This window comes from Cervus elaphus, chromosome 1, assembly GCF_910594005.1.
Source record: "Cervus elaphus chromosome 1, mCerEla1.1, whole genome shotgun sequence".
NCBI lineage: Eukaryota > Metazoa > Chordata > Mammalia > Artiodactyla > Cervidae > Cervus > Cervus elaphus.
Window position 1 is genome coordinate 51,951,752 of NC_057815.1, and position 17,472 is coordinate 51,969,223.

The 17,472-nt window shown below is 39.4% G+C and overlaps 1 protein-coding gene across 1 annotated transcript in view; it reads right to left on the reverse strand.

Annotated features, from left to right (window-relative positions):
* Positions 1–17,472, reverse strand: part of SPON1 (spondin 1) — a 302,372-nt gene that overhangs the window by 199,182 nt on the left and 85,718 nt on the right. Inside the window, exon 3 of the mRNA XM_043902562.1 lies at positions 11,209–11,342. Within this exon, the coding sequence (XP_043758497.1) occupies positions 11,209–11,342 (134 nt within the window). The remainder of the gene's footprint in view (positions 1–11,208; positions 11,343–17,472) is intronic.

A 17,472-nucleotide genomic window follows, 5' to 3' on the forward strand; every position in this document is an offset into this window, starting at 1 on the left:
GAGATGCCTCAGGCCAAGCAAATGGAGGAAAGGGGAGACACAGCCCCAGCCATCAGCAGACAGGCTGCCTAAAGATCTCCTGAGCACACAGCCGTCTCTGAACACAGCTCAGTCCAACAGAAGGCCCAGGACCTAGCTCCAGCCACCGGAGGAACCAGTCCCAGAATCCGCTGGTCCCTGGCCCAGCTCTCAGGAAGCTGGCATTAGCCTCTAGACTAGCCTCATCCACCAAGTGGCAGACACAGATAACAGAAAACCACAATCCTGCAGTGGATTCTGTGGACCTAGCCTAAAGCTGGCCAGACCTTGCCCTGGGAGGTGGGCTCCTGTCGTGCCCACCAGCAGGCCAATACACTTACTTTATGACCCCAAGAGACAAAGTAGGTTTGGAACCATCTCTTTGTCCTCTTCTACCCTTGTCCCCAAGTCATCACTTCCTTCCCGGGGATGGGATGAGGCTCAGGAGTGGAGCAACACATCTACTGTATATTCCCTGGTTAAAATATATATATATGTGGATTGAAAGGTTAATGTAGGTCTGATAACATCTGATGATTTTTTACTGTTGCATAAATGTTTCCATCTTTATCTTATGACCATTTCATGTCAAAAATGTTCACAGGGACAAACAAATTGTAGCATATACATGTAATGGAATGTTATACAGATATATAAAGGAATGAAGCACCAACACATATTATACTATACATGAGCCTCAAAAACATTATGTAAGTGAAAAAAATCAGAGGCAAAAGATCACATACTGCATGATTCCATTTATATGACTGGAATTTACTGAGATAGGCAAATCCATAGAGACAGCATGCAGATTGGTGGTTGCCAGGGGCTGAGGAGAGGAGAATGAAGTTCACTGCTTATGGGTAAAGGGTTTTACTGTGGAGAACCGGAAATATTTTGGAGCTAGATAGAGGTGGTGGTTGCACAATGCTGTGCATGTACTACATGCTACCACATTGATGACTTCGAAATGGTTAATTTTGCCATGTGAATTTAATTTCAATTTTTAAAATGTCCACAGGGTCTAAACGTCATGTTTTGATCTCACTGTGATCAGGGTCCAAAGTACCTTGGCAAGCCCTGCTCCATCAGTGAGAGAGGGGTGGGACTGGCCTTGCTGCCAGGACTCCGGGCCCTGGTCCACGTGTACTTGTGCATCCCCACCCCACCCCCTGCCCCCCGAGTTGTGGTCACAGCACTGCCCCCTGCAGTGTGGGTTTCAGTGTTCCACCTGAGCCTCAGTTTCCTGCTGCGCCTAGAATGCCTCTACAGCATATAATTCCTGTTTAATTCTTCCCAGTTTCCTCCCTGGGAGCTGGATCCTACACTCGGGACTCCAGCTGCTGAATGAAATCCTGCCACCATTGGACTGCTCCCCTGCAACCATGCCACCACCAGCCTCCCAGCAAGCCCTGGCATCTGGAGTCCACCTGTTAGGTGGTAGTCTTGGAGTATCTAGGTTTTCCTGAACCAAACACATACTGCCTTTTAACCATAGCTTTGGTCTCTAACTGTTCTCCCAACAACCAACACTTCCACTGGTCTGGGGTTTCCCACCCCCTTTTCTGTTGATTCTTTGCTTCCACCCCTGGTTAGCATTGCTGAGGTCCTTCCTAGTTGGCCTCAAGGGAGCATCACTCTGTTTTATGACAAAAGAGCCCGTGGTTCTTCTCAATACCTAATGCCAAAAAACTGTAGGGTAAGCTGCACTTCAGCCACATCAGGTCTTTCTAACCCTGCCAGCTGCCTCTAAATCATACACAGAGTCATCACATGTGGCTTTTATGTTATTTCCTTCCAAGATAAAAAGAATTGGTGAAGCTGAAGTTACATGAAGTTACAAAGTATTATGAGCTCTGGCTATTTCCTCCTAATATTCATCCTCCCTTCCCACTAACAAGATTCTCTCTTGCCAGGTCCCTGGGTTTGTTTTCCATTTTCTAAATGACATTTAGTTTCTTCACTTGGGAAACAGTATCCGCACACCACCCCCCACCCCCCGCCCCAACTCGACAGGCAGTTGTCTGCCCCTGGTTTACAGGAGGGACTCTGCCCCTCCAGGCTTCACAGGCCAACTGAGGCAGAAGGCAGGGGTGTGGGGGTCAATGTAGCTTAGTGGTGATTAGTTAACAATAGGACTTTGGACTTGGTGGGAGTGGGTTAAAAACCCAGCCCCATCACTTAACTGCTTTATTACCCTGAATACAAACTCTCTAAACCTTAGTTTTCCCATCAAGAAAATGGGAATAGTATGAAGACCCCACAGGGTTTTTATGAAGATTAAGTAAGATAAGGCATGCAATGCACCTAGCATAGTTCTCGACATAAAATGTAAGCTACTTACACTATTATTCCCACTAATTGATTCATTGAGCATTGCTATACACCTCTTCACATCCTCTCATCCCAACTCTGACTCCATCCACTGTTGCAGTGAGCAGCTCTGTCCCTGTCATTGGATGGTACACACCTTGTGCGTGTGGTGTACCTCTTGCTTCCCGTCCCAGAGCTTCTCTGATGCTGCAGTGCATGTTCAGAATCTGATGAATATTCACATAAGTGCAGCCCAGAATCGCAGGGCATTAATACTTGAGGGGCTACCCTTGATGAGTGGAGGATAATGACTTTCCCGTTCATTCCAGGGCACACAGTTCTGAGATACATGTCACAAGGCTTTTCAAAAAGTCCTAGAGGATCAAGTATCACTGCCTACAGTGATGGCCAGGTTAGCAACACTTGATCAAATAAACCTACAACCCTCTGCCCCTCTTCTTCCCCAGAATCACTTCCCAAATAAACTGCCTGAACACAAGGCTTTGTCCCAGCTGGGCTTTTAGGAGAACCCAGGCCAGGAATCAGCAGTTATTGCTTGAGTTCCTAGCACTGGGGTATACATTAGAGCAGGGATCAGTACACTTTTTTCTAGAAGGCTCCTTTTAAAAATTATTTTAGCCTTTGTAGGCTATAAGGTCTCTATTGCAACTTCTTGATTCAGTTGTTGTAGGATGAAAGTGGCCCTAAACAATACATAAATGAATGAACCTGGTTGTGCTCCAATAAGACTTCCTTTATAAAAACAGGCAGTGGGCCAGATATGGCCCATAGACTGTGGTTTGCCAACTCCTGTACTAGGGCCACGAAGATGAGTAAAATTGACCGCCTCCTCTATGAAACTCACAGCCTTAGGTGAGAGGAGGAACACCTAGAAATGGTCTGCAAAGCTGTCTGGAAACGTCACTAGGCACCTTGGACCCCATGCTAAAGAATTTTGGCTTTATACTTTGGTGATGGGAACACTGAGGATGTTCTCAGATCTTATAGCAGCTGCATCTTGGAACAGGTTATCTCACTGGGAAGCAATGAAGTGCTTGTTTTTAACATTTCTGTGAAACCCTGTCCTGCCAGAGGGCTGTCTCCTTTGTGTTCCTCCAGCACCCTAAGTGATACTTCCATGAGCAAACTTTCCATCAGACAGCTAAGTTCCCTTATCTCATACCCTTGAGACGAGACACATCTCAGAATTCAGAATAATTTTGGATTTCAGAAAGATAGTATTTTTCATATATTTTGTAACATCCTCATCAGGGTCTGGGGCAGCAACAAATACATTAATATTTACACTGAAAAGCTATAAGTATCTTGAAGTCAGCTCAAGGCAGGCTTGGGCCCTAAAAGAGTTAAGAAAACATCTTCCTATTTTAGAACTTTTTGGATTTCAGAAATGCAGATGAAGGACTATGGACTTGATATGTGTTTCACCCCTGACTGTGACACCTTCAGAGATAGCCTCTGTGTCCTCATCCACTGCATGCAGGAGGTGCTCAATAAATGTTAGAGAGTGAGCAGAGAAGAATGGAAGAACAGTGTTCATGGAGGGATTCAGGGGAAGAAGAGGCTCGTCAGGGACTCTGGTAAGGGACAGAGGGAGACTTTAGTGCTCTTGGGATTCTGGACTTGATCTGGAAGATAATAGAGGGCCCCCTTCAAGTTTGATATGTAAGTGGTGTTGCTCAGCTGTGTATGAGGACAGCAATTCTTATGCCAGTGTGAGGAAGGTCACAGGGAGGAGCTAGGGGAACAGTACAAGGTTCCTGCAATAGTGAGACAAAAAGTGTCTGTGAATAAGGCAGTGAATAAGGCTAGTGAGGGAAAGAAGAGACAGACCTCACAGATGATGATGTTGGAGAGGAAGTTGCAGTTGAACTCGATCTATCTGAGATGGTAGAGTGCAGTACTCAGATCGTAGATGCTTCTGTTTAAATTCCAGCTCTGTCACTTACCCTGTGACCTTGAGCAAGTTACTTAACCTCTCGGTACCTTGGCGTCCTCCTTAGTATCCAGTTCATGGGGTTGCTCTGAGGATTAAATAAGCATTTGTAATGTACCCAGAGCAGGGCTTGGTGCTGGGCTGTTATTACTGCCTACCACCAATCATTGTTTTATGAAGTTGAACTCCCCAAATGGTTTACCAAGTGACTGTCTCCTTCAGAGTAAGGCAACCCACATTTCAGACCCTCCCAGGAGGTGACAAGTGAGTTTCATAAATCTAGTAATAAAGCTATGGAAAGAGAGGATCACTTCAAGGGACAAAACTTTTATCACACTTAAGGGCATAGGACTTCCCTCTGATGGGATCTGTAGACATCTATTCTATTCACAAAGGCTTTTTCTTTCAGTCACTACTTTGCTATCACAGTTTGCAGCACTGTAGCATGCCAGGGAAGCTAAGTGCTGGTCATTCATTTGCAGGGAGAAAGCTAGTAAGAAGATTGCCTGGAAAGCCTGTAATTTAGAAATGTTCAAATCTTTGCATCCAAATAGAAAAGAAACAGTGTTAGGTTTGTGCCAAAAGGAAAGTCATAATTGCTCTGTGCTTCCCTTCCCAGCCCTCCTGGGCAACGGAACATAATCAGCTAAGTGGGCTTCAGAACTGTCATCTACAGAGACTGAGCAGACTGTGCCACTTCACACTACTGAGCCGCCTTCTCCCAGGAATATTACCCAAACAGAGTAACGCAAACACCCATTTTTCCAAGTGAGGGCTCTGCAACAAAGTTAGCATCTCCTCTTTCATATTTCCTGAATTTTGCTGCCAGATTTAAGCATCCTTACTAACTTTTTTAGTGAACTTTCCTCCCATCATGTCAGTCCAGAGCTTAATACCCACTAATGGCTCCCTTAACTTCCCTGGTAGCTCAGATGGTAAAGCATCTGCCTACAATGCGGGAGACCTAGGTTCGAACCCTGGGTCGGGAAGATCCCCTGGAGAAGGAAATGGCAACCCACTCCAGTATTCATGCCTGGAAAATCCCACGGACCAAGGAGCCTGGTGGGATATAGTCTATGGGGTCGCAAAGAGTCGGACACGACTGAGCAACCTCACTTTGCTTCATACTTTGCTTCACTAATGGCTCCCTTATTCCTCTTGAATCAAGATCAAGCTCTTCATCTTGATACTGAAGAACTTCTATGATTTAGCAATGGATCTTGGCCCCCAAAGACCTTCTAATTTCACCAAGTCTGTCTGTTTACTGTCATCCAGAACTACCATATTTATTCTCACCTCCAACTTCTCACAGAAGTTTTCTCCCCTTCACTTGGAACGACCTCTTCCCTTCTGTCCATTTATCCAAACCCTACTACTTTCTTCAAAATATCAACTAACCTTTCTAAGGACTTCTGGTGCTCCCATTATTACATTCTTCATGCATCTAATTTCTGACTAACCATGTTTAATTTGTCCCCAGTTCATGTCTGTCTTAGATTCAGTAACTTGTGCATACATGTTTTTATTTATACCACAACTAGATTTCAGCAAAGTGTCTTGAAAGTCAGGAGCCTTGTTCTACTCTGAGACTTTCTCAGTGCTGGTCAACTTGGGGTACATGGTATATGTACATTGGGTACTGATTGGCTGACTGGTTTTCCCAACACCACTTTCCACATGAAAAAGAAGGAAACTTTCTCAGCTAGACAACTTGGATGTTTCTCAACTTGAGTCAAGGCATCAGTTTGAAACCTGTACTTCCTATTATACTAAAAGGGAACTATAATAGTATTCCCATTAAAATCAGGAATAAGCATGAATGCCAGTATTTAATACTATACTAGAGGTGACAGATAATAAACTAAAACATGAAAAAGGAACAAAGGTATATTTATTATTTCCCAAAAGAATGAAAAAAGAAGCCATTAGAACTATCAAGAGAGTTCAGCACTGCCTAAACTCAGACTCAAGGTACAAAAATCAATAGCTTCCTTAGACATAAGCAATCAATGATGAGAAAGTTTAATAGGAAAAAAGAGCCCATTTGCAAAAGCAATAAAACTATAAAATATCTATGCCTGGTGGGGAGGAAGCCTCACAAGAATGTGCAATCTAAATGAAGAAAAATTACATTACTTTCCTGAAGGACATAAAAGACCTGAATAGGAGATATTCCATATTTCTTACTGGGAAAACATTGTAAGGATGCTATATATGAAAACATATTGTAGGGTTTGCAATACCATTCCAAATCCCAATATAAGTTTCTATTAAACACAATAAACTCATTCTAAAATTTGTCTGGAATTATGAATCTGCTTGAATAGCCATGAACATTTTGAAACAGAAGATTAATGAGCAATGACTTGCTATCAAAACATCAAATAAAATTGTACTATGAAATGGTATGGGTTTTGTTCAGGAATAGATAAAAAGATCAACAGAACAGAACAGATCTGTATAAAAATTTCATATTTGATAAAGTAGCACTTCAAACAATTGAGGGAAGGACAAACTATTTGGCAAACGAATGTGCAACAATGACCATGCCATTTTGAGAAAAATAAGCAGACTTTGATTTCTCATCTGTGCTGGACAGCTCTGGTCTGTCCCTCCAGCCACCTTCTGCATCCTTCCACACCCTGATCTTTGCGGGAGAGGAGAATCTGTGTGGAATCTAGCAATGGGCTCTGTTGTCCTCATAGTTGAAGCCAAGGTCAAAAGGGAAAACTGACAGGGAATCAAGGTTGGGATTCCTGTGGGGTCACCTCAGGCTAGTAGCTTCCCTTATTCAAAGGCTTCAGCTCCTGGGAGGTGGTGGTCTTTTCTCTTTACCCTCTGTGCCCACCTTTATCCCTTTAGGCCTGGGTGCTAAGGGCTCCTCCTGCTTCTTTTTGGCCACACCATCGGCTTCCTTGGTGGTTCAGATGGTAAAGAATCTGCCTGCAATGCAGGAGACCCAGGTTTTATCCCTGGGTCAGGAGATCTCCTGGAAAAGGTAATGGCAACCCACTCCAGTATTCTTGCCTGGAGAATTCCATGGACAGAGGAGCTTGGCATGCCCTCCTCCAGGGGATCTTCCCAACCCAGAGATCAAACCCAGGTCTCCCACATTGCAGGTGATTCTTTAGCAACTGAGCCACCAGATATATATATATATATAAACATCAATTCTAAAAAGAAACTATCAGAAAAGTGGACAAGGATGTGAATGGCCATTTGCAGAAAAGAGAAATGGCATAAATATTTGAAAAGACTCTAATATTACTAGTAATTGGGAAAATAAAAATTACCACAAAATGTCACTTTAAACTATCAGATTGGCAGAACTTTAAAGAATGATAAACATCAAGAGTTGTTAAGCAAGTAAGGAAACAAGTTCTCTTGTTCACAGTCAGGGAGAGTGTTTAAGTTGGCAAGCTTTTTAGAAGAAAATCTGGCAGTGTCTATTAAAATTATAAATGTGTATCCCTTATGATCCTACTTCTTGGCAGCTACCATGGACAAAAACTTGCATGTTTGCTCAAGCAGGCATATATAAGGATGTTTATTATAGCATTATTTGTAATTGTAAAAAACTGGAAACAATCTAAATGTCCATCAACTATGGAATAATTAACACATTTTCACAGTAGATTATACGCAACAGTTTAAAAAGAGAGATAAACCCATATGTTCTGACCTGGAAATATCTATAATACATTTTATTTAGTTAAAATCCATTCAAGTTCAGGACATCATGTCGACCATGATGCCATTTATATAAAGGGTACTTATATTAATACATATAAATGCACACATGAAAGTCTAACAAATACACACCAAATTGATATCTATTGCTACTTTTGGGTAGAAGACTGTGGGATTTATTAGGAGAAATGTCAGGGATTTTTCACTTTTTCTGTATTCTCTATTTTTCTGTATTTCACTAATTTCTATACCGTGTGAGATTTTTCAATATGAATGTATTTACATCTCACCTATAAAATCATTATTTCTTTAGTGAGTAGTAATTGTAGGTTATATTTAATTCCTTCAGAAAAAGATGAAAGGAAGAACATGGGGCTTTAGCATTAAATGGACGTGCACCTTCAAGAAACTGCCTAATTCACTGGGACTTGTGACCTCCTGCACGAAAAGGGGAAGTCTGTTGTGAAAATCAAGTTAGACAAAAACTGCTAGATGTGTAGCTGAGTTCACAGTAGACAGAAGGTATTGGTTGCCCCTTTCTCTCTCCTCCACTGGCCTCTGAGAACCTTGAGGGCCAAGATCTTAACCTCAGTTGCCTGTATAATATTGACTCCTGTGCAAACAGAAGTTCAGTGACATTTACTGCAAGAACGAGTGACTGAACAAGCCACATTTGTTCAATGTTAATTTACAGACATATGTTCACATATGCTCATTTTTAATGTAAACAAGGAGATGTCTTTCTGGCTTCCAACAGGAAGATCAAATACTTCTGGTTTGTGAGAACAATAAATCAAAGAAAACCAGACATCTATGCCAAAGGGATAGAGTTTTAGAGAAAGTGAAAGTGAAAGTCGCTCAGTCATGTCCGACTCTTTGCAATTCCATGGACCATACAGTCCATGCATGGAATTCTCTAGACCATAATACTGGAGTGGGTAGCCTTTCCCTTCTCCAGGGGATCTTCCCAACCCAGGGATGAAACCCAGGTCTCCCACATTGCAGGCAGATTCTTTAACAGCTGAGCCACCAGGGAAGCCGAAGAATACTGGAGTGGGGAGCCTATCCCTTCTCCAGTGGATCTTCCCGACCCAGAAATCGTACCGGGGTCTCCCGCATTGCAGGCAGATTCTTTACCAGCAAAGCTACCAGGGAAGCCCCTTGAGCAAGAAGACTCAGCAGATAGATCTAATGTTGGAGAGCCCCAGTCTCCGTGGAGTCATAGGGCTGCCATGGACAGGGGTATGGGTACAGGAAAGCCAGGTTGAGAACGCGGCTGAATGAATACACTATGGACAAAGGCCAGGCTGTATATAACAATGACAAAAGAACTCTGACCCCCAGCCTCTGCAGCAAGTGGTCTAGGAAGCCAGACCACAACCTCTGCAGCCATTAGTCCAGCATGGTTAGGACTTGGTCAATGATGCCAACTCTCGAATTCTTGCCCCCACTGCCTCCTCTATTTCCAGCTCAGGACCAGTCAGAGAAAGCCAAATATGTTCTCCAAACCAACCACATCAGATGCTTCATTTCTAGTTAGCCCGCTCTTGACTTCTCCACGCCAAATATCTCCAGTCAGAAAGTACCTAAATCTTTCTGGTTTTTTTTTTTTTTTTTCCACTATAAAGCTTTCCCACTCCTCACTTGTCTTTGAGTCGGCCAAATTCTAGTGATGGCAGCTGACTTCCCTTGCTATCGAGCAACCTCTGAATAAATAGCTTCTGTTCTCATTTCAGTGGTCTTCATTTATTTCTACAAGGCCTTCTCCCACATTGCAGCTAGATACTAGATACATGTTATATATGGAGTTTATACTTATATATAAATTCTACTGCTAAATTTAAAAAATCACCAATGTAGATTAATGCTAAAAGTCAAATTTCTCAAGGAATGTGAGAAAAGATGCTCAGCTAGCATTAAACTAAAGAAAACAATGATATCCATACAGATGGTAGCAAAGCCAGGCCAAATTCAGGGCTGAGTCTGGACAATGGACAGAGGCTCCAGATATCTCTGTGGGTTTTTTTTTTTTTTTCCCCCCTCCATAGGTCAGGCACAGTTGGATCAAGAAACTTCAATGACTAGAGAGCCTAGGTGAAATGCCTCCTTATCAGTCTCTTCTCAGGACTGGGCTGGACTTGTAAGTCTTCAGAAATGTTCTCCTGCTAGAGGTTCAAACAAGTGAACCAAATATATACATAATGCCTTGGGGGATCTAAAGAAGTGGAAGATGGTTGGGAAGTTCCCAGCCCCTAACTCCAGGAAAAAATGTTTCTTAAATGCTGGCATTGGAGCCTTGCCCATCTACCCATGACTATTGGCCTTCTGAAATCCTAAACTCCCCAGCATCACTCTATATGGCCTTTAAATGTATCTAAAATATGGTATTTAAAATAGGTGATAACTGTATTTCTCAAACTGCTGAATGTTAATAGATGTCTCAGCAAAAAAGGAACTTTGCAGTCAAGTTTAGGAAATGTTGGGTGAAACCAAGTTAAACAGACTTCTTTTTGGCAGGACTTTGCAAAACCTTTAATATATTAATATATGTTGTGAATCGGCAAGAAGGGGATATATAGCATACAGAATTCTCCAAACTTATTTAACCATAGAAATTGATTTCCTGCCCACCTGTTTACATGTCCCTGAACATCATTCTATGACATACAATTTTGGAAACACAGGTTTGAAATGATGCTGCCTTTCAGAGGAAAGCCATTGACTGGCTAATACTTCTCATCACCTATTGTGGCTCGCCTAAAGGAGGATCAAGAGGCCCCAGAGAAGTGGTGCAAGAGGGTATTTTTGATGAGAGAAGGAAGAAGATGGAATTATGAAGCTGAGCCTTGGGCCAATGGAGGTTATATTCAGGTCTCAGTCCACTTAGCACAGTTTAAGAATATAGAGCATTAAATTCAAGATGGACGAAGCCAAAAATTATCCTCAGCAGGGTTGTAATTTTTCTTAATCAGACGTAGGATCATTATCTCCAGGAAGATAGTAATCAGAAGATCACGGGAGGACAGGAGCAAGGAGATTCAGGTAATTGATACTTTTTATAGCACTTTAGGAAAGATGGCCCATAGTCGCATTTTAGAGTCAAGATAATGGAGGGCAGAGAAGATGATACAACTTGTCTGAGGCTCCAGGAAAGCCACTTTTCCTTCTGCAACCACACCATGAGCCACAAGGGAAGGGGAATGAAGAGTTCTGAGGAACCCATGGTCACTTACTTTAGAATTACACAGCCAGTTCCTGCAGGAGGCGCTATCCAGAACACCTGAATCCGCGTCCGCCTCCGTGGGGTGCTTTCTGTGACCGCAACGGGGCAATTACTCATAAACTGTGTTTCTTCTTCATCTATGATCTGTGGAGAACCGGTGGAAAATAAACACGTTAAAAGGCAATGTCACTTTGGGAAGTTGTCGTGTTGACAATTCCTTAATTTTAGTTTTAAATCTGTCATTTTCTGTTAGCAGTTCTATATCCCCAGGACACCAGAATACTGCCCGGCACAGAGTCCCACTCAATGTTTGTTCACTTAACATAAAGACAAGGATATAGGTCAGGTTCTCTTCTCTCTGGGACCAGGATCTTATGTCAGCACTTTGAGGGACAGGCCACTAGGTGATGATCTTGCTCATTGATTACAATAACCTGGGTCCCAGTTCAGGGAAGGGGGAGGATGGGGAAGAGAGAATCCGAACAAACACTATATATACCTAGACTTCATGATTCAATCTTATAACTTGAAATTAAAATGTTAAAAGAAACTCCCCCATTGTGGAGGAAGTACATAAAGGCACCCAGTTTTATGCACTTCTGCAGCGTTTTTTTCTTTATTTGTGCCTTTTATTGGTGTTCTCTCAAGTTAGCCATCAAGGTTTTCCAAGACATTGCAGAAAAGCTGGTAGCCATCCCCCTTCCTCAAAGCTGTTTTCACCATTCTTCTGCTTGCTTCTGGGTCTGCTGCCAGGACTTGCCTATCCCTCTCATAAAACCAGACTATTAGACCTGGAAGGATCTTTTGGGGGAAATCATCTAAGTCCAATGGATCTTAAGTGCCAACCCCAATTGATTGGTAGTAGGCTGTATCTTGAGTAGTGTTAACATTAAGAGATAACATTTACTGAGTGTTTAGTATAGGCTAGGCACTAAGCTGTGTGCTTTATATGAATTATTCATTAAATTTTCAAATACAATTTAATGAGATTATATCCATATTGTATTTATTTTACTTAAAAACATTTTAAAAAATTCCTCTTCTTTAGGAAAAGCAGCTAAAAAATTGTCACATCATATATTTTTATCACTGTTGTCCAGTGATGAAACAAAGACATTTTATTTATCTCAATATTCTTTATTCTTCTCTCATTTCTCTCCTTTATTTGCCACTCACTCCTAAATATTTAATATATGTTCTTCTGAATATATGTATACACATATGTATATATATAATTTACTTGAAATTACATAGTTTTGTATTTTAATATTTCTTTTACATAATTTTTCCTTAAACTTTTTATTTTATATTGTGTTATAGCTAATTAACAAGCAATGTTGTGATAGTTTCAGGGGAACAGTGAACGAACGAAGGGACCCGACCACACATAAGTAGATATCCATTTTCCCCCAAACCCCGCTCCTATCTAGGCTGCCACATAACACTGAGCAGCATTCCATGTGCCATCCAGGTCATTTGATCTTATTATGTCAGTTTTACTACATGTGAATGTAACACTGATACTGCCTGCTGCCTAGGACTCCACTGCAAGCATAGACCGCATTTTACTTACCATTCTCCCAGTGAGGGGCACTGAGCTGACTTCCAGCTCTTTTCCTCCACAAACATTACTGTTAATGCAAATCCTCAAGTTGCTCTGCTTTTGAACCTACATGAGAGTTTCTCAGTAATATAAATCATGTAGTGGAACTGCTGGTTGTGAGGTTGTGGGTCTAGTCAGATTAATTTTACAGGTGGTACCAGATTGCTCTGCAAAATGGGTATACCTATTTTTCGTCTACAAGCTATGCCCACCTGTTCCCATTTCCCACTATCCTCACTAGTACGTGTGATTACTGGACTTTCTAATTGTTTCTAATCTGCTATAAAATAGTAGCATGTTTTCATTTAATACTAGCCAGTTTGAGCATTGCTTTATAAATGTATCAGGGTTCTTCTGTGAATTGCCAGCTCAGAATCTTTGCCAATGGATTTTTCTCTTTTTGTCAGTTTGTAGGACTTTCTCAATATGAATTGCTCATCGTTGACAAACATCTTTGTGTCACCCAGATGTTTATCTTATATTTGGAATTCTTTAATAACTTTCATCTAGTCAGATTTATCAATTCCTTTCCTATGGCTTGCACTTTCTTGGGCTTGCCTAAAAAACTGAGATCAGAAAGACGTTCTCTAGTATTTTCTTTCATAGGCTTCATAACTTCATTTTCACACAGGTCTTCAATCCATTTAGAATTTGCTTTTTAATATCATGGTGTAGAGATCCAAATCTATTTTCTCCATACTGTGAGCTACTTTTTAAAAAGTTAATTAATCTTTTAGAGCAGTTTTAAGTTCACAGCAAAAGTACAGGGAGTTCCCATATACCCTGTTCCCACACATGCCTAACCTTCCCCATTATCAACATCAGGCACCAGAGTGGCACATTTGTTACAACTGATAAACCTACATAAACCTACACTGATACGTCATCACTCAAAGTCCATAGTTTACATTAGTGTTCACTCTTGGTTTTGTATACTCTATGGCTTTTGACAAATGTATAATAATATATATCCACCATTGTAGTATTGTATTGATTAATTTCACTGCGTTAAAAGTCCTCTATGTTCTGCCTGTTCATCCCTTCATTTCCCCAATCCCTGGCAATTATTAAACTTTTGTTGTAATTTTTATTAGTTTCAGGAGGTTTTTTGTTGATCTTTCAGATTTTCTTTGTAGACAATCATGTTATCTGCAAACAAAGACAGTTTTATTTCTTCCTTTCAAATCTGTATCTTTCATTTCCTTATTTGTTACATTAGTTAGGATATCCAGTATGATGCTAAAAAGTAATGGTGAGGGGAGACATCCTTGCCTTGTTCTTGACCTTTGCAGCAAAGTCTCAAGTTTCTACCAATAAGTATGATATTAGGTATATGTTATTTGTACGCTCTTTGTCACGTTAAGGACCTTTATCTCTATTCATAGTTTGCTGAGAGTTTTTATCATGAATGGGTGTTAGATTTTGTCCAATGTTTTTCCTGCATCTATTGATGTGATCATGTGATTTTTCTTCTTTTGCCTGTTGATGTGATAGATTATATTACTTGATTTTTCAAGTGTTGAACCAGCCTTGTATGACTGGGATAAATCCCACTTGATTATGGTGTCTATTCTTTTCATATACTGTTGCATTTAATTTACTAATATTTTATTGAGGAATTTTGCATCTTTGTCCATGAGAGATATAGGTTTGCAGTTTTCCTTTTTCTGCAATGTCTTTGTCTACTTTTGGTATTAGGGTGGCCAATGCCACCTTCAGAGAATGAGTTAGGAAGTAGAAAACTGGTATAATTTCTTCCTTAAATGTTTGGTGGAATTCAACAGTGAACCTGTCTCAGTCTGGTGCTTTCTGTTTTGGAAGTATTTTATTATTGACTCAATTTCTTTAAAAATTTTTTTCTATTTTCTATATTTTTCTATTTCTTATTTTGTGAGTTTTGGCAAATTGTGTCTTTTAAGGAATTGGTCCATTTCATCTAGGTCATCAAAATTGTGAACAGTCATAAAACACCTTTATTATTCTTTTAGTGGCCATGGGATCTGTAGTGATGTCCCTTCTTTCATTTCTAATATTAGTAATTTGTGTCTTCTCTGGTTTTTGTTCACTTAGCCTAAGGGCTTATCAAACTTACTGATCTTTTCAAGAGCCAGCTTTTTGGTTTTGTTGATTTTCTCTGATATTTTTTCAATTTCATTGATTTCTGCTTTAATTTTTTTATTATTTTTTCCTCCTTGTTTTATACATTTTTCTTTTCTTTTTTTAGTTTCCTAAAGTGGAAGCTTATATTATTGATTTAAAGTTTTTCTGCTTTTCTAATATGTACATTCAATGATACACATTTCTCTTAAGTGCTGCTTTCATTGCATTGTACAGATTTTAAGTTGTATTTTCATTTAGTTCACAATATTTTAAAATTTCTTCTGAAATTTCTTCTTTGACCCATGTGTTGGCTAAAAATGTGTTGTTTTATCTCCAAGTATTTGGGGATTTTACAGTTATCTTCCTGTTATTGATGCCTAGTTAATTCTACTGTGGTTTGAGAGCAGACATTGTACGATTTCTATCCTTTTTAAATTTGCTAACGTGTGTCTTATGACCCAAAATGTGATCTATCTTGTTGAATGTTCCATGTGAGCTTGAGAACAATATGTAATCTGCTGCTGTTGAATAAAGTAGTCTATAGATGTCAATTAGATCCAGTTGATTGATGGCACTGTTTAGCTGAACTCTGTCCTTACTGATTTTCTGCCTGCTACATCTGTCCATTTCAGATAGAGGGGGATCAACAACTGTGACAGTGAATTTATCTATTTCTATAATATTTGCAGTTCTATCAGTTTTTAACTCACATATTTTGATACACTGTCATTAGGTGCAAACACATTAAGAATTACTTCATCTTCGTGGAGCACTGACCCCTTTACCATTAGGTAATGCCCCTCTTTATTCCTGATAACTTTCCCTGCTCTGAAGTCCACGCTACTTGAAATTAATACAGCTATTCCTGCTTTCTTTTGATTAGTGTTAGCATTGAGTATCTGTCTTATCATTCTGCTTTGAATCTATAAGTCTTTATAAGTCTTTAAGATATAAGTGGGTTTCTTATATACAATGTACAATGGTCTTGGTTTTTTTAATATTTTTAAATTTTATTTTTTAATTGAAATACAACTGACATATTAGTTTCAGATGTACAAAGTAATGATTTGACATTGGCATATATGGCAAAAAAAATCACCACATAAGTCTAGTTAACATCAGTTACCATCCACAGTTATAAAATTTTTTCTTGTGATTAGAATTTTAAGATTTATTCCCTTAACAACCTTTGAATATGCAACACAGTACCATTAACTGTAGTCATAAGGGTCTTGGTTTTGATCCACTGACAATCTTTTAATTGGTATGTTCAGACCACTAATGATTCACATGACTATTGATATAGGCAGATTAATATTTACCATATTTGTTGCTTTGTTCCTGTTTGTCTTCCATACTTTTTCTATACTTCTGGTTTTAACTGAGAATTTTATATAATTCTATCTTTTATTTCTCAGCATATCAATTATACTTCTTTTTTCTTTTAAAAATGGTTGTTCTGGAGTTTTCAGTAGATGTTTACAACTAATCCAAGTTTACTTTCAAATATCATTATACTGCTTCAAAGATATTACAAGTACCTTGTAATAACAAAATACTCCTTATTCCTTCCTTCTTTCCCTTATATCATTGCTGCCAATCATTTCACTTACACATAAACATATATAAGCACATATAGACATAAACATATATAATTAAATACATGATTGCTATTATTTTAAATAAATTATTATCTGTTAGATCAATTAAGAAAAATAAAAAATTTTATTTTACCTTCATTTATTCCTTCTTTAATGCTCTTCCTTTCTTTATAGAGATCTGAGTTCCTGACCTATGTTATTTTTCTTCTCTCTAAAGAATTTTAAACTTTCTTGCAAGATGGGGCTACTGGTGACAAATTCCCCTGTTTTTTTTTTTTTTTTTTTGTCTGAAGAAGAATCTTTATCTTTTTCACTTGTGAAGAATTATTTCACAGGGTATTGAGTTCTGAATTGGTGGCTTTTTTCTCAACACATTAAATATTTCACCCCACTCTTTTCTTATTTGCATGGTTTCTGAGAAGTGGGACATATTGTTATCTCTGTCCCTCTGTAGGTAAAGTGTTTTTTCCTTCTGGTTTCTTTCAATACTTTTTTATCTTTAATTTTCTATAGTTTGAAAAATGATATGCTTGGATATAAGTTTTTTGGCATTTATTGTTCTTGGTATTCTCTGAGCTTCCTGGATCTATGGTTTTGTGTCTGATACTAATTCGAGGAAATTCTCAGTCATTATTGTCTCAAATATTTCTTCTGTCCTTTCTTCTCCTGATAATCCTATTATGCATATGTTATGCTTTTTGTAGTTTTCTCATAGTATTTGTATTGGGTTGGCCAGAAAGTTTGTTTGCCATTTTCCAGCTCACCTTACAGAGAAGGCTGAGTTAACTTTTTGGCCAGCCTAATATATTCTGTTCTGTTTTTTTCAGTCTTTGTTATTTTTTTTTTTTTTTTAGTACTTTTTTGTTGCTATATCCTCAAGCTCACAGATTCCTCAGCTGTGTCCAGTCTACTAGTAAGTCCATCAAAGGCATTTTTCATTTCTCTTACAGGATTTTTAATGTCTAGCATT